This window comes from Psammomys obesus, unplaced genomic scaffold, assembly GCF_907164565.1.
Source record: "Psammomys obesus unplaced genomic scaffold, mPsaObe1.curated_primary_1811, whole genome shotgun sequence".
NCBI lineage: Eukaryota > Metazoa > Chordata > Mammalia > Rodentia > Muridae > Psammomys > Psammomys obesus.
The window spans coordinates 17,743,532-17,768,117 of record NW_026596057.1 but is presented as its reverse complement, the minus strand read 5'-3'; the positions used below and the strand labels follow the sequence as shown (position 1 = coordinate 17,768,117).

The 24,586-nt window shown below is 42.4% G+C and overlaps 1 protein-coding gene across 2 annotated transcripts in view; it reads left to right on the top strand.

The window, feature by feature from the left end:
* Positions 1-12,163, top strand: part of Edem3 (ER degradation enhancing alpha-mannosidase like protein 3) — a 63,979-nt gene extending 51,816 nt beyond the window's left edge. For both annotated transcript variants that reach the window (XM_055624488.1, XM_055624487.1), the window contains exons 18-20: positions 378-543; positions 4,904-5,089; positions 11,503-12,163. In XM_055624488.1, coding sequence (XP_055480463.1) covers positions 378-543; positions 4,904-5,089; positions 11,503-11,909 — 759 coding nt within the window. In that variant the 3' untranslated portion in view covers positions 11,910-12,163. The remainder of the gene's footprint in view (positions 1-377; positions 544-4,903; positions 5,090-11,502) is intronic.
* The last annotated feature ends 12,423 nt before the right edge of the window (positions 12,164-24,586 follow it).

Sequence of the window (24,586 nt, the reverse complement as noted above, 5' to 3'; positions counted from 1 at the left end):
ACACACACACACACACACACACACACACACACACACACACACACACATGCATATGAGAGTGGGGGAGAGAGAGAATTCTAATTTCCTTCTCTTAAAACTCACGATACTGGGCTGGAGAGTTGGCTCAGAGGTTAAGAGCACTGGCTGTTCTTCCAAAGGTCCTGAGTTCAATTTCCAGCAACCACATGGTGGCTGATAGCCATCTATCATGAGATCTAGCGCCCTCTTCTGGCCTGCAGGCAGAATACTATATAAATAATAAATAAATAAACCTTAAATAAATTCAAGTTTTAAAAAAAAAACAACGATACTACAGTTAAATGACTAGGTTGCAATTGAAGAAAATAAAAGATTTAGGCTGCTTTTATTTCTGACAGACAAGAGGATTTGTTGCAAGCAGTAAACCATATAATGGTTGTTCAGAGCTCACTAACCCTGAGGCAGTGATGGGAAAAATTGCCTTGATACAAAGAGGACAGTGCATGTTCGCAGAAAAGGCACGCAACATCCAGAATGCTGGAGCCATTGGTGGCATCGTTATTGGTGAGTATCCCTCTGTGTCAGTGTATTGAGTAGAAGGAGGTGATTTCCCCCCCCCCCCTAAAATCTTACCAAAGAGGGTTATCAGGTTATTTGTATTTTGACGAAATAAAGGAGAAATAATTCAACGACCTGGTCGTTTCTATAAATTTATTATCTGTTTTGAAAATCCAGATACTGGTTTCTGTATGTTGATGTCAGTGAAATTATTTGGGGTAAGGTATGAGGGTGGACTCGAGTGTTGTGCAAATGCCCCACACTCTGGAGAAGAAACTGTGCCCTTGAGACCTAGGGTCTCCAGGTAACAGTCAGACTCAGCCGCCTGCGGTGGGTGGCCTCTAGAGACGTCTGTCCGTCCACAGGGTGGCAGGCTTTGGAATCACAGCTATGTGGGTGCAGCTGGTGGCTCTGCCACAGAATGACAGCACAGCCTTGGCCCAGCTTCAGTAATTTGTTATCTTTTCTTTCTGGAAAAGAATTTTTTTTTAGCTGCATAATACTGAACATCACATAAGCACTAGTTGCTAGAACATTTTATCCCAATGGACTTTTTTCCACTGAAATTACAAAATACCAACTTTAGCTCAATTTACCCACATTTTACCTATGTGTTTCTACCTATGAATTTTGCTATTCTTACCCCCCCTTTTTTTTCTCCTAAAAAGCCATGATTATCAGCAGAAATAGAGAATGTTCTATATTTAAGGCAAAATGTTGTTTGCATTTAGAAAGAACTGAAGACTGGAATCCCACATCAGTTGTGGGCTGACCAAAAAAGTCCATTTTACATTTTTTTTTTTCTTAATTAGTTCCTATTTCTTCACTGAGAGTACATAAGACGTTTAAAAGGCTGGGGGTGGAGCTCAGTGACCCTGTTTTTTACTCTAGCATCAGGAAAAACAGAAGATACAAACACTTAAATACTGGGATTTATTTCAGTAAAAAATATTTACTATTCCTTTTGTTTATTTTATATGGGCACTAAAATATTGGTTTAAGTGATATATTTTATTAGTTAAAAAGCTTCAGGAGAAATTGTGTTTAATAATTTGAGCCCACATTTGGCAAAAGGCTAGATGTGGACCACCTCCAGCTTGTGTCTCAGTGTTGCTCAGACACAGCCACACTGATTCGTGGACACACTGTCTCAGTGGGCTTTGAGTTGCAGAGTCAGGGACTTCCAGCAGAGAACTGCAGAACTGACAGCATTCACTGTGTGGCCAGTTACAGGAAGTTTTTGCTGACTCCTGACTTATCCTTTTCTTTTGAGTGTGTATGTGTACATGTTTGTGTGCACGTACACACTCATCTGCACATGTGTTTGAGGCCAGAGGCCAATGTTAGTGTCTTGCCAGCTGTTCTCCACCCTCTGTTTGACACAGAGTCTTTCACAGGGCCCAGAGCGCCATCATTTTCTAGAACTATGAGGGTCTGCCTGTCCCCTAACTCCCTGGGCTAGGGTCACGCATGTACATCACCATGCAAGCCTGGACGCAGGAGCTAGGGGTCCAAATTCAGGTCCTCAGCCTCATGGACCTCATTCACTGTACCAGCTGAGCCATTGCCCAGCCCCTAAGTCATCCTGTTTATCTTTGGCTGTTTTCACATTGAGCCTACTTTTATTGAGGAACTTACTGTCTTGAGTATTTTGAGCATTTCTTACTTACCAAGCCCTAAAAACAGAGACTTAAAAAGTATGAAGCATAGTGGAGGGTGTGCTTCAATCTTCTGAAAATATCTTTCTGTGTGTAAGATTATCCTAGGTTCTGGGCAGAGTCTTCATGTTGTTCTATGATATATAAAGACTGTCAGGTCGGACATTTTTTTTTTTAATTTTTTAAAAATTTTTTATAATTACACTTTATTCACTTTGTATCCCCCCTGTAGCTCCCTCCTTCCTTCCCTCCTAATCCCTCCCTTCATCACCCTTCTCCACGCATGCCCTTCTCCAAGTCCACTGATAGGAGAAGTCTTTCTCTTCTTCCTTCTGATCCTAGTCTATTAGGTCTCATCAGGAGTGGCTGCATTGTCTTCCTCTGTGGCCTGGCAAGGCTGCTCCCCACTCAGGGGGAGGTGATCAAAGAGTAGGCCAATCAGTTTATGTCAGAGGCAGTCCCTGTTCCATTACTATGGAACCCACTTGGACACTAAACTATCATGGACTATATCTCTGCAGGGGTTCTAGGTTATCTCATGCATGGTCCTTGGTTAGAGTATCATTATCAGGAAAGAACCCTGTGCTGAGATTTTTTGGTTCTGTTGCTCTCCTTGTGGAGCTCCTGTCCTCTCCAGATCTTACTATTTCCCACTTCTTTCATAAGATTGCCTGCACTCTGCCCAACAGTTGGCTATAAGGCTCAGCATCTGCTTTGATAGTGTGCAGGGCAGAGCCTTTCAGAGGCCCTCTGTGGCAGGCTTCTGTCCTGCTCCCCGTTTTCTCCTTCTTCTGATGTCCATCCTCTTTGCCTTTCTGGATGGGGATTGAGTATTTTAGCCAGAGTCCTCCCTCTTGATTAGTTTCTTTAGGTGTACAGATTTTAGTAGGTTTATCCTATATTATATGTCTATATGAGTGAGTATTTACTGTGTGTGTCTTTCTGCTTCTGGGATAGTTCACTCAGGATGATCTTTTCTAGTTCCCACCATTTACCTGCAGATTTCATGATTTCCTTATTTTTTATTGCTAAGTAATATTCCATTGTGTAGAAGTACCACAATTTCTGTATCCATTCCTCAGTTGAGGGGCATCTGGGTTGTTTTCCAGCTTCTGGCTATTACAAATAAGGCTGCTACAAACTTGATTGAGCAAATGTTCTTATTGTGTACTTGAGTATCTTTTGGATATATGCCTAGGAGTGGTATAGCTGGATCTTGAGGAAGCGCTATTCCTAGTTGTTTTAGAAAGTGCCAGATTGATTTCCAAAGTGGTTGTACAAGGGACATTTTCTTTAATAGCTGTTGGTACAGAATCCTATATGGGGTTCTGTGGAACAAGAATGAGATGATATATTTTTGTTCTCTGAATTTTTAATTTTAAAGAGGATATTTAACAGGCTGGGCATGGTGTCACAAGCATTTAATCCCAGCACTGTGGATCTCTGTGAGTTTGAGGCCAGACTGGTCTACAAAACAAGTTCAGGACAGCCAGGGTTCTGTTACACAGAAAAGCCCTGTCTCGAAAAACAAACAAACAAACAAACAAACAATAACAAAAGAAAAAACAAATATATATATATATATCTTTAACATGTGTGACTTTTTTCCTCCTAAGTTTTTCTTTTCTGACAAAGCATTTTTTTCTTTTGAGTAAATTTGTTTGTTTGTTTCTTTTTACGAGGAATAAAAATACAAACTACCTTAGAAATCATTTGACTGCAGCAGGTAATAATTTACTTGTTATTTTAAGAAGGGAGGCTGTTTACTGTTTGAAAAGTGATAATTCTCATTCAGCCCAACAGTAAGACGTAAAGCTGGAATTTACCCAGGGCTACGTGACGTGCAGTTGTCATAGCCAACAGTTTTCACCTTGGGTCTTCTGTATCTGCCTCCTGTGTAGCTCCTCAGGCACCGGCTCCCTCTTCTCCCTCTCTTTCCCAAAAGGCAGCCAGGCCCTCAGTCTGTGTCACTTACGTGGACTCTTCGCCACCACTAGCAGAAACAGTCTTTTTGCCTGGCAGTTGTAGGATCGTGGAGGGATGGGTTCAGCCGGCCATCCTTTGTCTGGTCAGCCGGTACTAGTTGCCACCTAGCTGGGCCTGTGAAGCAAGAGATATGGGGCGGGATTGTCCTGTTCCTCAGGGAGGCTGCTGTGTGGTATTGGTAGTGGATGTGATTAACACTTACACTGACAGAGAATTTAACTGATGTTTAACCAGTGTGAAATAACAATACTGTTTAATTCAGCTTCTTACCAGATAAGTAATCCCTGGTCTAAAAATTTGTGATTGCAGAGCATTTAAAATTTTTGAATTAGGGATGTTCAAATTGTAACAGATCCATTAGAGGAAGTCTAAAAGTTCATTCATAGTTGTACCTGTGTGATCCAGGTCATTAAAATCTTTCATTTGTAGGTTTTTCCATAGTCATTTGAAAATATTTCAGTCATAGTCATAAAAATTTTGTGTTCTGTGTTTTTATGTACTGTTTTCTGTGTGCAAGTAATTTGCTATAATTTATTGAAAGTGGTTTATAATTATTCAGCCCAGTAAATTTCTTTGAGGTTAGAGGTTTTGCTGCTTTCAGTTATTTCCTTAGAGTAAATCATAAAGTCAGTTAATCTAAGGATTATATTTGTTTTTCTGGTGCATAAAAGTGTTTCTGTCAGTGGGCGGATGCCCTCATGGCCTCTCTGTTTTCTGGCCAGATGACAACGAGGGGAGCAGCAGCGACACCGCCCCTCTGTTCCAGATGGCGGGGGACGGAAAAGACACGGACGACATAAAGATCCCCATGCTGTTCTTGTTCAGCAAAGAAGGGAGCATCATACTGGATGCCATCCGGGAGCATGAAGAGGTGGAGGTGCTCCTCTCCGACAAAGCGAGAGACCGAGGTAACGCTGGGGCTAGCGTGTGAGTCCTCTTAGCCCAGAGCAAAAATGGGAACAAAAGTGACATAGGCCTTTTTTTTTTTAACTTTGTAAAGCAAGTAAAAATTTCTGATGGTGGTTTAGAATTTTTCTCTTAAAAATAATAGTAATTTATTAATATTAGCATTTATTTTTACTATTTTATAATTAAATTATGTAATGTAAGTTAAATTATAAATAAGTTCTTTTATAATTTACTATTAATATAACTTATTAATAGTATTTTATTATTATAAATAATAAAACATTATTTTTGCTGGCTGACTTGGACTGCATTTAGAATTATATGAGAGGTGTGATATACAATATGATAGTTACGGTCTTACCAGCAAACCTGTACTGTCATGTCCATTCTTGGTGAAGGCAGTAGAAATGGAGCAGCTTGTCCCTGCTGCCATCTACAGAAGTTACAAATGGGTTTTCCTGGGGAGCAAGAGATTTAATTCATAAGAATATATAATCTTGCCTAGGCTGAAGTGTTGTTAGTAATTTGAAAATTCTCTGAAACCACCCTATAAAGGCTGTACAGTTTTCACACCTGAGGATATGGAAGAGCTAGGGGAAGAGAGCAGGCAGATGTAGGCTATGATCCTTCTCCTGGTGGCAGTCTCTCAGAGGAAGCACCTGAAGAGGGAACTGTCCTTTCCCATCTCCATTACATGATTGGCAGTGTATGATATGTATGGGCTTGTATAGCCCATAGGGTGTTGACAAATATTCAAAAACCAACTTAATTCAGTGTGATTTCCAAATGAGACATTTTTTTAATGCTCACAGGACAATGTTATTCTAAGCAGTGTTTTGTGTTCTTATATTGCTTTGTTCTTTGAGAGTCTTTGAATTGTCAGCTGTTTAAGAGCAGTGGAATGAGTGATGGGGTGTGTAAGGACGTAGAGATGGAGACAGACTACAAAGAGCTGCTGATCTTCTCAAACCTCCTGTGTACTTGGTTTCTTCTTTCCTGGGGCCCTTTTTCAAAATTCACACCCTTCCTACTTTGCTATTCATCAAACACAGGCAAAATAATATTACTCTGTATAACTCTGTAATGCCTTTGCTTTTCCCCCTGTTCTGTGCTACCATTGGAATTTCAGCAGCCATATTAAAAGGTAAAATGATTCCAAGCTACATTATTAACAGTAGTAAGTATCTTGCATTAAAAAACAATTATATATGTATGTGTGTTTATTATACACACATACATATATAATTTTGTTTTAATAAACCAGTTATATATATAATTTTGTTTCACTGAGTACCATGATAATATATGACTTAATGTAATTAATAACTTTCCTATCTAGTCAGTTTTCCCATGATAATAATTCTTCATCGATCCTGCCATAATCAATTCTATTTATTATATATTCAATACTGTAGATGAATTCACTAATCCATACCCATGCAAGAGTCACTCTAACAGCAGCATTGTTGCATAAGAAATTATTGCTTTGGATCATCTTTTACATACAAAGTAAAATATTTAAAATATTGGCTTGTTTTTTAAGTTCCTGTGGAGATAAGGGGCACATTTGGGTTAAGACTGTATGATTGTGGTAAAGAAAGTGTTCTCCACACCAGGAAAAGGGTAGTTAAAACAATCAGTTCTACTAGGTAAACAAACAAACAAACAAACAAACAAAAAACACTTGCTAAGGAATAGTATTCCCTTAAAAACTCTTCAGGAAGAAGACATTATGCAAATGATATTTAAAACACTTTGATGGTCCATGACTTTTTGTTTTTGTTTTTTGTTTTTCAAGACAGGGTTTTTCTGTGTAGCCTTGGCTGTCCTGGACTTGCTTTGTAGACCAGGCTGTCCTCGAATTCACAGAGATCCACCTTTCCTCTGCCTCCCCAGTGCTGGGATCACAGGCCACCGCACCTGGTGAGCTGTTTATCTTATAGTGCTTCTTTGATAAAAGGTTTTAAAGTTTGTATATATAATAGTCCTTTGAGAAATGTACAACTGTATTAGAGAAACCAACAAGTTATAATTAATATTTATCACTGTAAGACAAATCAGTGATACTGATTCAGTCAGATCATCTAGTTTATTCACTTAGGATAATCTAAGGAGTTAACCTCAGTGTAGTTATCATTAACGTATCCCATATTGTTACGGTCTCATGGGCTTCCCTGGTACCCAGTGTTGGTTGATGCAGTTGTTAGAAGTGAAGGCCCCAGCGTTCTCCGCTGTGCTGAGTAAGATCCTAAGCCCGGATCAGAAGCCCACACTTAAGACATACTTGCAGGCAATTGTAGTGCATCAGCTCTTCCCCTGCCCTTTGACAGAAATGGAAGGAGACCCAGATGACCTGCTGTCTCCTACCTAGCCCTGTATCACGAGTTCTAGTTAGAGTTATGTAAGTACCCTCAAGTAATAAGCACCTAATCTAAGCAGCAAAATGTCTTCAAATCATTTTTCTAAATTGAAGTCACATTGCTTGCTGATTGCGAAGTCCTCTGCATTTATAACACAGGAAGTAGAAGCCCCAGACAAGTTCCCTCTTATCCCTGTCTTTTTCTGATAGGTTTCACTATTAGGATGTATATATGTAGTTCCTTCTATCTAAGGATAGCCTTGTTCGTGGACAGATGGCCCTCTGCCTGGAGAGGAGCAGCCCAGAATTGTGGTCAGGAAGCCATGCATCCTGCTCTCTTCTCTCAAAGCAGGCCATGTTTCTGTGTGGATTTACCTTAATCTGTTTTTCACATCCCTGTTGTTCTTTTCCTCTTTGAGAAGTTCAGCCATTCTATTACCAAATCAAATGCCACCTTTTGTGTCCTTTTTTTCCTCTTTCTTGGCAGAATATGAGTTTTGTTGTTCTTTTTTTTTCAGTATAGTTTAATGATTGGTTGCATGACTGTTTATTACATAGCTCTTCTTACCTGTGTGAGCTTTTTCCAGTTACTATAGAAAGTGCTGCTGAATGAGGTATTGTGTAACATTCAAACTTTTTTTTAAGTTTTTTAAAAAAAATTTATGTGTCTTGGTGTTTTGCCTGCATGTGTCTGTGTGAGGGAGTCAGATCCCCTGGAACTGGAGTTACAGAGAGTTGTGAGCTGCCTTGTGGGTGCTGGGATCGAACGGGTCCTCTGGAAGAGCAACCAATGCTCTTAACTCCTGAGCCATCTCTCCAGCCCAACATTCACTCTTATGTCTTCCCCACTATTACCTTCTCCTTTTATTAGTAAGGCCCACTGGTGTTCTTTGGGTTCTCTCCAAAGTTCTTTGTTTCTTGTGTTTCTGATATGCCATTTCTGAATCAATGTTGTACCCTTTAGACTGGCAACAGGTGCCTTGGAGTGAAGGGATAACAACATGGCTAACCTTGGCTTCTTTGAAGCTTTGCTCCTCTTAAAGCCCGGGCTAAATTAGTTGCTGCTCCTGCCTGTTTCTTCTCCACAGGAGTTTATAAGCCAGATAGGCAGCACTTGTACTTCTGTTCTTCTAACCTATTTGCTTATTTCTATGCCAAGTAATTCAAAAGTTTTGTTTTGAATACATTTCATATGATAGTTGTTCCCTTACTGACTCTGTTTAGAATTTCAATTTTCTGTAATTCACAAACTAAAGGTAAAAATGAGATTCATTTCAGAGTCATGTATTTGCATACTCTTTATAGATAGTAGAAGTTAAATGTGACAACTTCCTGTTCTGGAACATCTATCCATGTAATGAGCTCTTACTCTTCACTATAACTACGTTTTTAAGCAATGTGAGCCTTATACCTGTCATAATTTTGTTTTATAGGTTTTTATTTATGTTATGAAGCAATGCATCATTTCACTTTTAGCTGCTGGTGCTTCCATACTGGTTCTTGCACATATTTTAGCTTTCTTTACCAACTTTATTAACATTGGTAGTAGTCCTTAAAATTAGAGTTGCATTATATCTTAGAGTTTCTATTGCTGTGAGGAGACACCATGACCATGGCAACTCTCAAAACGGAAAACATTTAACTGCAGCTGGCTTACAGTTTTAAAGGTTTAGTTCACTAGTGTCATGGCAGGGAGGGTGGCAGCATGCTCGCAGACATGGTGGTGCAGAGAGGTAGCTCAGGAGGCAGCAAGAAGAGAGAGTGACACTGGGCCTGGTTTGAGCTTCTGAAACCTCAAAGCCCTCCCCCACTTCCTCTAACAATGCCACACCTGCTATGGCCAGGCCACACCTCTTAATAGTGCTCTCTCTCTGGGCCTCTGGTGGCCATTTTCATTCAGACTACCACACTTTAGTTTCAGTAAAAACTATAGTCATAGTCTAAAAATAGGGGTAATACCTGTATTTCCTTTCTCTGTCTCTACCGCTTACTTATGGCACTTGGGTAGACGGCAGAATAATCCTGCCCCACACATAACTCGGAAGGGTCTCAACCAAAAGCAGTCTTTATTACTAGATGGGGCACCCCTGCCCCCGCCCCATCCTTTTAGCATAACACAGTTCAAAGAGAAACTCAAGGACTTTGTCGTTCCCCTTGAACTTACTGTCACCTAACATAGTGAGTTCTGAGCTCCCTTTTCTTATCTCACCTCCACAATTCCTAACTTTTTACTTAATTGTGCCTCTTTCACCGCCCAGAAAACTGATAGTAAAATAAGGAAAAAATAAAGCATTGCTTTTTAAAAAAAAGAAAGAAAACTTAGATGTCTGAACCTTCAGTCTCCCCCTGCAAACAAACAAACATAGAAACCCAACTGTGGTAGTTACTTTTCTGTTGCTGTGATAGAAACCATGACAAAGGTAACTTAGAGAGCGTCCACAATGGCAGCCACAGCAGGGCAGCAGGCTGCCGAGAGAGCACATCTTCAGCCTTAACCAGGAGACAGAGAAAGAAAACTGGAAGTGGGTCTGGGCTATGAAACTCAGAGTTTACCCCTAGTGAAGGACGTCCTCCAGGAAGACCTCAACTCCTGAACTCTACCAGATACACCACCAAGTGTCAACATTTAAGCCTGTGTGTGAGCAGTCTTATTTAAACCATCACACCATCCAAAGACTAAGAACCTGCCCTGGAGAGAGTGAGCATGCGAGCACGTGTGCGTACAAACTTCCCTCGTGTGGTGATCCTACCCGAGAGGGTGACTCACGCACTCACCTGTGCTTGCCTGCTTGCCCACATTCCTTCAGGGCTTGGTTTGCTTCTGTGGTACATCTGTCTTCTCTCCTGCTCTGAGCCCAGGCTCGGCTTACTTTCCAGAGGAGCCCTCGGATGTTGCTGCTGCAAGCTTTCCTAGTAGCACATGCCTCGCTCCCTTACTAAATGTGGGACTTTTCACTTAGTGTATACATGTATATGTATGCATACCGTTTCCGGTTTTTGCGGATATCATTTTCTCACTGCGCTGTAAGATGCTTAAAGGCAGGCCTAGTGTTAGCGTTTGTGCCTCGTTTTCTCTCTGGCACTAGACACAGTGGGTACCTGGGAGAGTTCTCCTGCCTGCATTGCAGAAACAGGCCAAACAGGATGGGGCCCATAGGTGACAAGGCTGTTTAAATACTTAATTATGGGAACTCAAAGTAAAGTGCTTCCAGGACTTTTTTATATTTTGTAATCATCACAAAAACTTGACCTGCTGTGGCTCCTAGAGAATTGTAGAATAATTGTTTAAAGTTCATAGATATGTAGTAATAGTTTTTGAATAATCTCAGTTCTTGCCTTTATGAAAATATTTTAGTTGATAAGTCATATTAATACCTGTAACCAATCACTGAGTGGTAATTTCACTTTTCCAGAAATATGATTTCAAGTTTTAGCAGTGATCTGTGCTATTAAAACTTATTTACTTAGGATGTTCTTATGTGCAAGCTTTCTTGAATATAAGTATTAATAAATTGTGTGTGTGCCTGATTGTATGTGCAGGTGTGTGTTTGTGTACTCATGCTTGTGCATGCTCATGGAGACCACAGGATCCTTTGGAATTGAAATGAGGTATCTGTGAGACCCCAGCTTGTTTTCTGGGTACTGGGATCCAAACTCTTGTCCTAATAATTGTCCAGCAAGCATGCTTAGCCACTGAGCCATCTCTAGCCATGATGTTTAATCAATTTTAGTCATATGTTAAAATTTTATATGCATTTTAACATTTTTGTTTAGTGATTTTGTTAGTTACTAATATTCATCTAAGTGATTATGCTATTAAATATTATTATTCCTTTTCATTTGAAGTGACATTTATTTTCACTGCCAGCACATTCTACCAATAGCTACACAGAAAATGCGATTGTAAGATCTTGACTTCAGTGCCGCTGTTTAATGTTCTGCATTGATATGACTCTGCTTTATTTCTTAATGTTATTGCAAAGACAGGTGACTTTGTGAGTGCAGTGTGCTTTTTAAGAGGGAGAGTGACCCGTTTGTTTCTTTCCTGTGCAGATCCTGAAATGGAAAATGATGACCAGCCATCTTCTGAAAATGATTCTCAGAATCAAAGTGCGGAGCAGATGCTGTCACTTCCTCAGACAGTTGACTTGGTTGATCAGGAGACCCCTGAAAACCCTCCAGAGTCTGACTCAGAGTCACCCTCTCCAGCAGAAACTGAAGAAGCTGCCAGCGTTGCCCCTTCTGAACAGATATCTAGTTCCACAGAAAGCCATGAGACTACAAGTCTTGATGGTGAATGTACAGACTTAGATAACCAGCTTCAAGAACAATCAGAAACTGAGGAAGATTCCAGTCCTAATGTCAGCTGGGGTACAAAGGCCCAGCCTATAGACTCCATATTAGCAGACTGGAATGAAGACATAGAAGCATTCGAAATGATGGAGAAGGATGAACTATGACTCCACAAAGACGCTGGTGGTAGATATTTAAAAAGAAGCAGTAAACTGTGGTTTTTGACACCCTATATACCAAGCAGGCTCTCCTGGGAGGCTCTGAGCTTTGCTCAAGCACATTCTGACTGGGGTAAGTAGTTACCGTAGGGAACTGGAGCATGCTGTGTTAGAGCTGACCTGACTGAAACTCTTCCATGCAAAGTGGAAACTCACAGCCCCTCAAATGATGGTATATTACATACCCTGCAGCTCCCAGGTCAGGGAAAGATGACTGGCCATTCCTGGGTAAACAAGAAACAAATTCAGCTAATGGAAAGTGGGAACAAGAGTCAGTGCAGTTTTCTAACTGAAGGAAGCTTCGCTGCCGTGGGTTTGGGGTCAGAAGCTCTTTGGGGAAGATGTGAATGAGTACTGTGGTATTCTGGCTTTGCTGCCTTCACAGGAGCACTCTAAGTGACCTGTGGGTTGTGAGGCAGATGCATTCATGGTAACAACAGTTTCTGCTCATTGCTTTCACCTGCTTCATTCAGTGACAAATGGCCAAGACGACTTGATTTCTTTTTCTCTCCCAACAATGTCCTTAGCATTTAAACCAAAGGTGAAGTTAGTGAGTTTTCTCTATAAAGACATACTATGGGGCCAGGAAGAGGGTCAAATAGATATTGTGGAAATTGGCTGCTTAGTGCTCGGGGTAAATAGAGAGAAGGAAAAACTGTGATGTTGCAATATCAGCTTCCCATTGGGCTGCCGTCGGGGAAGCTATGACTACTCTAAATAGAAATCAGCATTAGATCCTCGTGGGGCAGATTGTCTTTTTTAGTTCATTTATCTTAAGGTGGTTTTACTCTAGCCATCAGCCTTACGCCATCCCACGTTCAGTGTGCAGTTTGAGCCAGGAGGCTCATCTCCAAGTCCTGTTCTAGCTCCCTATCTCACCGAGCCATGATAAACCGTGGTAGCAGTCTGTAATCCCGGGGTGACTGCTGTCTTTCTCCTTTGAAGCTGGTTTCTAACATCACACCTAAGGAGTCTGTCATATTTTCTGTTTAATCATGGATTTAGGTTTGTTTAGTTCTGTTTTAACAAAAATTCCTCCTGATGTGGACTTGAAAATTAGTCTCTGGTGACCTGTGTAAAAAACTATATAGCCATATAAGTAAAGGAAAAATATTTTCTTTCCTTTTTTTTCCTCCCCACCCTGTGGCAGTCTGGAGCTGGCCACATTTAATTATTTTGGGTTTTGCCTATTGATACTTATACATTGAAATCATGGTTTTATTAATTTTATTTATTTTCAAAATTGTTTTACTTACTTCTAAAGGACTATTTGAGAGACTTAATTCCTTTTTACCATGGCATTACACAATAACCTTTCTCTAAAACATGGTTTTGAGGTACTGAATTACTTAGACTATTTATGGAGCTGTTAACGACAGCAGTGCTGTGTGGTATTTGTGTATATTCATGTACAGTATGTCTTAGGTCCCAGGCAAACATGCCCTTTTATAAGGAGATAGTTACCTGCTTTCAAAACTTCCAGCTAAACAAAATTTGTCACTGAATAATAAATCTTAGAGAACTCATTGGGCTTCGGGGTAGGAAAACAAGACCTTTATTGGCTTGTAGTTAAAACTGACACCAAAATGGGTATTTTTAGTCTCTCTGCATGTGAAGTTTGGTGCGAGAAGATAGAACCTGAACACATAGAATAGACAGAAGGGTAGATATACTTTCTTCTTCATTGCAAAGCTGCCAAAAGAGCTGAAGCTTAATTACTTAATTTATAGGACTGGGGCTTGGAGAAAAGGAACAGATGCTCCTCTGAGACTTGGATTACAGAAGCCTTATATGTATTGATTTTGTATTTGTAGCTCAAAGCCATTGTTGTCTAAATCTAACTCTTTTAAGTTATCACAGCAGCATTTTTTTTTCCCCTCAAGAATTTAATGGCATGAAGGATCACATGACACACTAGGAAAAGCCAGCTTACTGCCACTTGCCATTCTTTTATTTATTTATTTTTTTATTTATTACAATTTATTAACTTTGTATCCCAGCTGAAACCCTCCCTCATCCCCTCGCAATCCCGCCCTCCTTCCCTCTTCTCCTCCCATGCCCCTGCCCCAGTCCACTGATAGGAGAGGTCCTCCTCCTCTTCCCTCTGACCCTAGCCTATCATGTCTCATCAGGACTGGCTGCATTGTCTTCCTCTGTGGCCTGGTAAGGCTGCTTCCCCATCAGGGGTTGGTGATCAAAGAACCAGCCACTGAGTTCATGTCTGAGACAGTCCCTGGCCATCTGGGGTTTCACTTGCCATTCTTTTGGCCACTAGGAGGCACTGTGGCCCTTCCTTAAGGTTTAAATGCACCTATCGATTGTTCAGAAAACCAAATCCTTTAAAGAAATAAATGTAAAATGTTTTACTTAATATCTAGGAGGAATGATACTCAGTTTTCCCCTATTTAAGAAAGGAAGTATATGTTCAGCTTCAAAACACAACATTCTAACTGATTCTACATTCATTTTCTTATTTGACATACTGCCACAAAGTAGTCTTTGAGTTCATTAGAAAATTCCAACAGCATAGATTTTTTTTAAATGTTTTTTTCATTGTTGTTGTTTGTTAAAAAAAAACCTTTCATAGGTATTTTATTTACTTGCTGAAGATTCAGGGAATTCTGAGACCCTGAGTTTAGAAACATCTGGTCTACCTCAGTTAAATGTTGACTGCTTAGAAATAGAGCTGAAATGATCACCACAGCCATAAAATTGTTTGACTAAGAAAGATTTATATAATGTTTACAAACCTGGAATCAAGTACGGATCTTACCTGAAAGCTAAAAGTTAGCTGTTAGAGCAAGTATTTAATTCAGGTATTTTCAAGTTTTAAAACTTGTTTACCTAGTCAAATTAGGTATTGTTTTTATTTTTCTTCACATAAAACTCCATTGAAATTGTATGCCCTAATTTGCAATATTTTCCCCATAAAATTTAAGTGTGAAAGGAGTATAATTTACTAGATATGTTTGGGGTGGGGTATTTTGTTAACTAGGTTCTCTTTTTTCTTTTTAACCTCTGTAATAAGCTTCCAAAAGAGTACAATTGTTTCAGAACAAATTTTTTTTTGTAATTTGATTTTTTTCCTTTTTCTTTACAGTGTTAGATATTTTTAAATGAAAAATTATGCACTCTCTGACTTTAATTTCACTGTTGTAATAATTTTCTCGGGAATCTTTTAGATTTAAATTCCCATCATATAAACCTTTCTTATAGCAAAGCCAGCATTTGTTCTCTCACCAAACCCCATGCCAGATTCATCATAAAGAAAGCTCAGCCTAAGTAATTCAAATAGTGCTTATAATTTTAGAGGGGTGGGTAGCATTTAGTCAATATTCCAACTGGTCGTTTTATGTACAAGGCTACAGTCAGAACATAGAAAAAAAAAACATTCTGTGAATGAAACATTGTATGTTCAGATTTTATAAAAGACATTTTTAAAAGCCCAATTTACAGCCGTATATTTTCTTATGATGTAATTTCTGAAAAAGCTGTCTGTACTAACAGGTGCTGTAACACTACTGTTGTTGGGTTTTATTGTTTGGTGATAAATGTGTACAATATTTCTAATGGAAACTATGTACTGTGATGTAAAAGTCTGGGCAAATGTATATAATCCTTGTATATAATTGTGTATTTGATTATATTACTGATTGTAAATTTAATAAAACATGTAAATATTCCGGTCTAGTTTTAAATTTTGAAGTTTTAGAATTATTGTACATATGTCTAGAATTTGGTATCTGTTTTCCTTTTGTTTCTCTTTACCCCAGGGCAGTGAATTTGGGGACATTTTGGGGTATAGGAACCCAAGCAAACATCAATTCTAAAATTCAAATATTGTCTAGTTCAAACTAGAGTTAAAAAAAACTAATAATTCTGTGCCAATGTTGGTAACATTTATGTCTTGAATTTACTTATATTTAATAAAATTACTTGTTCTCTTTTAATATCATTATCAAAAGTAGCTTTATTAAAGCTGGATATGGTGACGCACACCTGAAATCCCAGTACTCAAGAAGGCAGAGGCAGGGAGAGCTCTCTGAGCTTGCGGCCAGCCTGGTTTACATGGAGAAACCCGTCTCGGAGGGTGGGGACAATGTAGCTTTGTCATCATCGAGGCAGGGAGTGGTAGCCATTAAACAAGACAGCACGACTGAGGGCTCCCATCTAGGAAACAGCAAGGACAGGAGGGTGGGCAGGAGGCTTTTGAAGCCTCAGAGCACCCCCCCCCCCCGTATCACTTCCTCTCGCAAGGCCACACCCCCCCACCTCCACAAACAGTTTCACCTACTAGGAAATGGTGTTGAAATGCAGGGAGGGTAGTGGTGGGCCATCTCATTGAAACCACCACAGTAGCCCTGGCCCTTCTGTGTTCATCCCAAGAAGCCATTTTCTTTCAGCAGCACTCTGCGTGCCGCTAAACTGCTGTGCTGTCCCAGGATCTCTGAGCAGATACATTAAAAACTGCATAACGATCCTTACCAGTTGTAAGACTTGAACAAGTTCCAAACGTCGTGCTCACAGAGCGGAGTTCAGTGGCTGGGCAGTGGGGGGGAGCTCTTGACTGCAGAGGCCAGCCTCGGCTGCTCTCTTCCTTGCCCTCTTCCTTGCTTCCCCGGGCCCTGCTTCTCCCTCCAGCTTCCGCCCGCCCTTTGCTCAGTCACTTTCTCTTCCTACTTGGCATGTCTGCCTTTTGAGATTGAAGGTCAGTAGTGATAGCGCCTGTTCTGGGGATGTCTGGGTCATTAGTCCAGCCTCACTGTGTCCCCCACTCTTCCAGGATGATGAAGGTATTGCTGCTGCACCCTGAGCCTAGGTAAAGCAAGCTTCGAGCTCCATCTACTAGGAGTGAGTCCTTTAAGAGTTCATGGAGAAGAGTAACTCCAAGGACCGCCCTGCTAAGAAGGCATAGGTACTTAGCAGAACTAACTTGATTAGTCTTGCTTCTGTGCTGGGCTTAATTACCGTCCACTGTCTTCAAAGGGAACGCTACCGCTGGACCTCTTGAAGAATGGACCTCTGTAAAAGAACGCACTCCTGTAGGTCACGGTGAGAGAGCTCAGGTAGACATCGTGCAATACTCTGCAGCGCGGGGACCTATACTGCCAGTTACATCTTACTCACAGCAGCAGGCAATGCCGAAGCAATGTCAAGGTTTACGCTAGCATGTGGCTTCTCAGAGCCAGAGCTTCCTCACACGGTTGATGAGAGAACTAGAGAGACCACAATCAGAGGACCTTCGGTGTGGAGGCCAGCTGCTTTCACAGGAGTTCTGTGTCTCCAGCTGCCTTCCACTTTATCTGCTCACTCTTTGTGGCTTCTTCCATCTCTAGGCCGGTCAAAGTTCCCCCTACAGATAGGCCGGGACAGCTGCTAGAACTAGAGCTGCTAAAGCCACACAGCCACTCGACTGCCCTGCCTTAAAACAATTAAACCGGTTCAGTCCTAGCCTGTCTTTTTGCCAGCAGCCACGAGGACAGTTTTGTGGCCGGATCCCTCTTAACCCACCTTTCCCTTGAACACAGATGGAAATCTGGGGAAAGTTTTTTTGTTTGTTTTGTTTTTTTGAGACAGTTTCTCTGTGTAGCCTTGGCTGTCCTGGACTCTCTCTGTGTAGACCAGGCTGGCCTGGAACTCACAGAGATCCGCCTGCCTCTGCCTCCCAGAGTGCTGGCATTGCAAGCATGTGGCACTGTGCCTGGCTGGGGAAAGGTTTTTGTTTGTTTTGTTTTTTTGAGTGTGGAACAGGTCCAGGAGGGCAAAAGTCCAGGCCATGCCACATACGCACATTTTGGTGGCCAGGGCAGCTTTGAGGGAGGAAGGGATTTTAACAAAGAGGTTGGCTATGGGAGCCTCAAGGCAGTGGTAAGGGGAGAGGAAGGGACATAGCAGTGGGAGTGACATTTGCACATACTTCTCTGTGCCCCTCTCTGATTCTTGGCTGTGCCTTCCTATTGCCTGGCTGGCTCAGAGTGCCATTTGATTCCTCCAGCCTCCAGTCACTGTGATCCTGGTGATGATGGTGACACAGGCCAAACGGGCCTGTGATTTCCCGTTCAGCACTTTGATAAGCCAAGCAGCCTGGTCAATCTTGCAGCCATCTTGGAGAGGATGTTACTGTCTGACGTCTTTCCTTTTTGATCATGCCCTTAAACTAGACATGCCCGGTAGGGTACGTCCTAAACTAGCCACGTACCTGGCCAGAAGTGCTTTTCCATATGAATATGCAGAGGCTTTCTGAAGTAAATTCCCCCACCTGTCCTTTGTCATAGGAGACGTGCTGTTTGGGGGAGCTACAGCCCGAGTTCGCGTGCCTTCAGGCAATAGAAATCCTCTCTTGTATATCTTGGCAATGACTTTTTGGCTCTCACTCTAAGATGTATATTCATTGTGTTATTTTACTGCAAAACTAAAACCATTTTTTTAAGTGATGTGATCTCAGTCTTGTGATCATCACATCCTAATTTTCAGCTTTGTTCATCGGGTTGAATAGCACCAACCCCCCCCCCCCTTCATCTATTTGGCCCAACCCAATTTCCCAGAATCAGCATCACTCCCAGCCTACCTTCCCATCTCACCCAATACTTAAACTTTTTTTCTGCTGTTGAACTAAATGACCAAACCTTAACTCTTCAGTCCCCCCCCCCCCCCCCCTGCTGGTGCATGTATACACTAGCAGCTCTTGGGACTGGATAAACTCAAAGCCCGCTGCCACCAGCCTCCCTTACAGTCATGGCCGAACATCTCAGGTGAGATTCAGGACTTCAGGTGCTGGCCACACTTCTCTGATAGATTTTTGCAGCTGGGAGTTAGTTTCATCCTCTTTCCCAATCTCTCACATTCGTCCTTCTCGCCGAAGAAAGCAGATGCCGGTGAGGATGAGGATGCAACACTCAGCAACTATCAGCGTGCACACTTGCTTACAGAGACATCTCCCTGAAGGGATCCGGGCACTCCCTCTGCCCTCGTGCTAGAGAACTGGAACATCAAAGGAACCAGTTGGACTGAAAGATGGGAAAACCAATCAGACTATTAGGCTCCATTTGAGTGCACACATCCCCTTCCAAATACTGGGGAAAAGAACAAAAATTTGGTCTACAGGTTAATATAACAGTATCATACATCAAGGCAGAGCAATAAGGAATAATGTGTATTTGTTAAAATGTGTGTAAGGAAAGCCGGGCGTGGTGGCACACGCCTGTAATCCCAGCACTCAGGGAGGCAGAGGCAGGTGGATCTCTGTGAGTTCGAGGCCAGCCTGGTCTACAAAGCATATCCAGAACAGCCAAGGCTACACAGAGAAACCCTGTCTCAAAAACAAAAATAAAAGTAAAAGTGTGTATTGAGTGTTGAGTGTCTAAGGGCATGTTTTTCAGTGTTGATTAATGCCGTGAGGATTTGCCCTTCCTGATCTCCAGACACTGAACTAGGCTCTGGGAACCCTAGAGAGATTGTCAGGACAATTTCCGAGTTGTTTTTATAAAGACTTTACTGTCAAATCCAGTAGACACCGAACAAGAATTACTGAAACAATGAGAATTTTGAAAATGGACAATCTAGATACTCTACGAATCTACATAAGAATTCAACCCTGTGGGGAGTGAAACCTGAAGCTTGTGCTGTGATGGATGTGGAGGTTTCTGAGATGCCTTAGTGCCAAAGATTAGGACTGTGGATCTTTCCGAAGGCTAAAGGGTTTCCTTATAATAAGGATTTTGAGTTTTGTTCTAAGGATAATAAGAAATTGCTGAAGGGTTTTAAATAAATCAGTGGCTTGCTGAAATATATTCTAAATAATGAAATAGTGAAAAAATATAGAATTATCTATCACATATGAACTTAGCTCTGATAATTAAACACAGAAGTTCACGTACATAGTCATGACCTTGACTCATATTTAACAAACACTGAGTATCTCCTATGTGTCAGGACATTCAAAACCTGAAAGTGTAGCAAGCAAACAAAAGACTGTAAACAAACAGACAAACAAACAAATAGAACAACTGGTGTATGGGAAACATGTTAAGGACATAGAGAATGGTGGAAATCAGCATGGGCTGAGATCTATTTTAAATAACATATCGCTACACTGAAATATCTGTGTGCTGATCTCTAGATAATAGGCAACTGCTCTTATTGTATGGAATAGTCTCTTCTATACTGTACTGCACGCACCTCTCTTGTGATGATGTGGGGTGACGTAATGCCCATAGGGGACTTGAAGTGAGGGTGAGGTGAATGATGAGGTGGGCACTGTGTAAGGCTCACTTAAACACAAGCACTGTTAGACAGTACCAATCCATCTAAAAGCTGATGCAGACACTAAGGGACTGCCAGGCAGGTAACAGATACAGAGCGGCTATGTGGGCTAGCCTTTGAGAAAACCCTGAAACCCAGGTGAAATCTCCACATTTTTAATCCCACTCATCTTCCCGTCCCTCCATATCTGCCCTCCACCCTCGCAGCCTCCCTCCAAAAGAAAACAGTCTTCTCATTTTAAAACACTGCTTACATCAGCTTTCTGTTGTTAAGACAAACTTCCTGAGATAACCACCTGAAGAGGAGACTCTGTTGGTTTGGCTAACCGTCTGAGGGGTTTCCAGTCCATGCTTGCTTGGCTGTGCAGTTCTGGGCCCTGTGGAGGAGCAGACTCAAGTAGGGTGCAACTGACCCTATCTTATCTTCGTGGTGAGCAAAGAGCAGAGAGAGAAAGGAACAGGGCTGGGTCCCAAGACCTCCTTTCAAGACACAGTCCTCATGACATAACTTCCTTCCACTGGGCCCTTCTCCCAAAGGTTCAGCTACCCCATCCCGTAGTGCCACAGGTGAATCATCTAGACGGTAGCACATAAGGCCCCCGGGTGGCATATAATGTGGTAGACTTTTTCAAAGTGAAAAACACCCAAGAGAAACAGTTTAGGGGGGTGGGGGTAATGGCTTATCTCAGCTCACAGTTTGCAGCGCTTCAGTAGTTGGCTCTTTTACCCCATGGCTAAGGCTGTAGTGAGGCAGTGTGTCATCCTAGCAGGGTCACGTGCTAGCTGCTGCTGCTCGCCTCACACTGGTTGGAAAGCAGAGCGCTGAGGGGAAGGAAGGTGGTGGGAACAGGTAGATTCTTCAACAGTAAGCCCCAGGGACCTCTCTCCTGCAATTAGTTTCCACTTCCTGATGTTTTCATCACCCCCCAGTAATGGCATCGATTTACAAATTCACCAACTCATTCACGAAGCCAGAGCCCTTGTAAGCCAATCATTTCTCCACAAAGCCTGCCTTTGAGCCCAGCTTCCATTGGGGTCCAAGCCCTCAGCACATGAGCCTTTAGGGCAGGGACATAAGAGCAAAGATGTAACAGTGTTCAAGCCAAACACTAAGCACGACAAAAGGTTTCCAGAAGGCCACTGGAACATCACTCCATGTTTGCACGGAAGGAAGACTCCTCTTCATTGCAAGAGGACCATTTGCCATTCTTCGGTTCAAGATCAATTATATACCCCAAGGGTGTTGTCCTCCACGGGCTGAGATTTTCCCATGGTATGTTAGTCACCCTCAGAGCTCTAGTTCAGCTGGAAACTGTCCTCTTACCCTTTCACCTTCCCACAATTTCCTGTCAACCAGAGATGCTCTTCAGCTTGAAGCAGTGACAATATCTCTTCTGAACTGAGTTGAGATCTTGCCTCTATTTCACCCAGTATCTTCTTTCTGTGGTTCCTGGGGATTCATAGTCTCCAGCAGCCTCTAAGAGCACTACATATCCAGATGGATACATTCATAGCTTTCTGCTCAGCTGGACAGTGGTTTCTTCCAGCTCCAGCAACTTCGTAGCAAGAGCGGGACAGGTAAGCACGAATGCAAATAGTGTCTTCCCTACGGCCTTGGTAGTAAGAAGGCCTGCCATCTTTTGTACTTTCAGCAGGCACCCTTGTCTACTGAGCATGCCGAGTGGATGATTCTTCATCCATGCGTTTGACAAGCTGGAACGGTAGCTGATAGCAGCCTCTGTGGCCAACCAGCCAGCCACTGAGTGCACCTGGGAATGGAAGGTTCTAGTACTTAACAAAAGGATGGGAAAGAGGAAAGAGACTGCTCACAGACCAGGCCTCTGATAAATACCTGTCAGCCCCTTCAAAACGGTGGACAAGTGAGCTAGCTCGCTTTGTTTCCAAGGAAACTGCAAGTCTTGCTGATCTTTCAGCACCCGTAGTCCACACCATTAGACCCAAGAGATGTCTATAAATTATAAATAAATCCCACTGGCAGTCGGTTTTGCTGACTAATCCCTAGACTGGGAGTCCCTGGAATGAAAGGGAAAGTGGCCAATTGGCTTTTATCTGGTGTGGGGGACTCAGGACGAGCGTCACTCGCCTTGGGACCCTGAGTGAGATGAATGGAGTGCCTAGTCAAGAAGGTGGGCGTGATTAGCATCTTCCCAAATCACTTTTATTCTGAGGGAGCGAGGGTTTGGGAAAGGTCAAAGAAATGGCACAACTTTGCGTCAAGACAACGCCGAAGAAGCTATTGTGGTCGTTTTGACGTAGACCAGGAAGAGAACGTAGCTCACGTGGGAATCTTGGGATTGCAGAGCCAAGAGGCTCTGGAGAATATCCTATCATCCGTTCTCTTCAATGGGCTGAAAACCGGCCAAATGTGGGAAGGGTTACCCTCAGGGTCACGCCCACGTGGAGCTGACCCCTCTAAGCTTCCTGCCGCAAGAAGACTTCCGCGCATGTGCCATGGCTTCCCTCAGTGGACTCAGCTCGCTGCTCGTCCCTCCTGTGCAAGTTATCCCCCAGCTACTGAGGTCATTACCAACTTCAAAGCTGCCCCACAACGGCCTTGCAGGCGGGGCGCCGACACCCCGCTGTACCGCTGACCCACCTGGATAAAGGCGCTCGTTACTGAAACTTACAGCCCATTTGAACAAAACTGTCCTTTCATTCCCTAGAAACTGGCTCTCCTCCCTGGAAGTAGCTGCTCTTCTTTTCCTGATGAAAAAAAATCCATTCATGAAAGAATGCATTCAGTGCTTTTTTTTTTTTTTTTTTTTGTACTGTCGATTCATCCCAGTCAGCTCTGTGTGGGCAGAGTTCAGCGGAAAGAGCAAGGATCAGATGCTGAGCTGGGTGGGTCCCAAACGCAAGGGCTTCTGAGCTATGTGGTGATTGCAGAACCAGTTCTCTTTCGAACCAAATCACTGAATCCGGCATTTCTGTGCTTGAAACTGTGGATGTCATAGAATGGTGGTGCAGGAGAGAAACATAATACTCCCCTCCCCTGCAAGTGTGAGTGTGTGTGTGCGCGTGCGTGCGTGTGTGTGTGTGTGTGTGTGCACATGTGTGTGTGTTGGAGATGGTATACAGCTCCTTGTACTTGTCACTGACCTGCTCCCATGCCCAGGCTCCCGATGCCCGTATCTCTGTGAAGCTCTGTCATGTCTTGTAATAATTATGGCCATTTATGGGGTGTGTACAAAATACATACCTTTGCTATTCCGGTTTTATCAAGAAGAAAAGTAAAAAACTTATAGCTAGGATTCTAATGCCAGCTACTCTGCCTTAGTTTCTTTTCCCCCCTCCATCTCTGTAAATTATTTATTTATTTATTTGTTTGTTTGTTTGTTTGTTTGTTTTGTTAATTACACTTTATTCACTTTGTATCCCTCCATAAGCCCCTTCCTCCTCCCCTCCCGGTCCCACCCTCCCTCCCCCTTTCTTCACGCATGCCCCTCCCCAAGTTCACTGATAGGGGAGGTCTTCCTCTCCTTCTTTCTGATCTTAGTCTATCAGATCACATCAGGAGTGGCTGCATTGTTCTCTTCTGTGGCCTGGTAAGGCTGCTCCCTACTCAGGGGGAGGTGATCAAAGAGCAGGCCAGTCAGTTCATGTCAGAGGCAGTCCCTCTTCCCATTACTATGTAACCCACTTGGACACTGAACTGCCATGGGCTACATCTCTGCAGGGGTTCTAGGTTATCTCATGCATGGTCCTTGGTTAGAGTATCATTATCAGGAAAGAACCCTGTGCTCAGATTTTTTGGTTCTGTTGCTCTCCTTGTGGAGCTCCTGTCCTCTCCAGATCTTATTATTTCCCACTTCTTTCATAAGATTGCACTCGGCCCAACAGTTGGCCATAAGGCTCAGCATCTGCTTTGATAGTCTGCAGGGCAGAGCCTTTCAGAGGCCCTCTGTGGCAGGTTCCTGGGTTGTTTCCTGTTTTCTTCTTCTTCTGATATCCATCCTCTTTGCCTTTTGGAATGGGGATTGAGCATTTTAGTCAGGGTCCTCTCTCTTGATTAGTTTCTTTAGGTGTACAGATTTTAGTAGGTTTATCCTATGTTATATGTCTATATGAGTGAGTATATATTGTGTGTGTCTTTCTGTTTCTGGGATAACTCACTCAGGATGATCCTAGAATCCATACACTATATTGTGATCATGTTTCTCCTCCCCTCGTTCCTCCCAGATCCTCCCCACCTCCCTGCTCAGCAAACTTCGTGTTCTTTCTCTTTCACACACACACAAACACAAACCAAAAAGGAACAAAGACAAGCAAATAAAAAAACAAAACAGAACAAAAAAAAACCCCACAAAAATGAAGATAAACACAAACAAGTGAAGACCAGTCAGA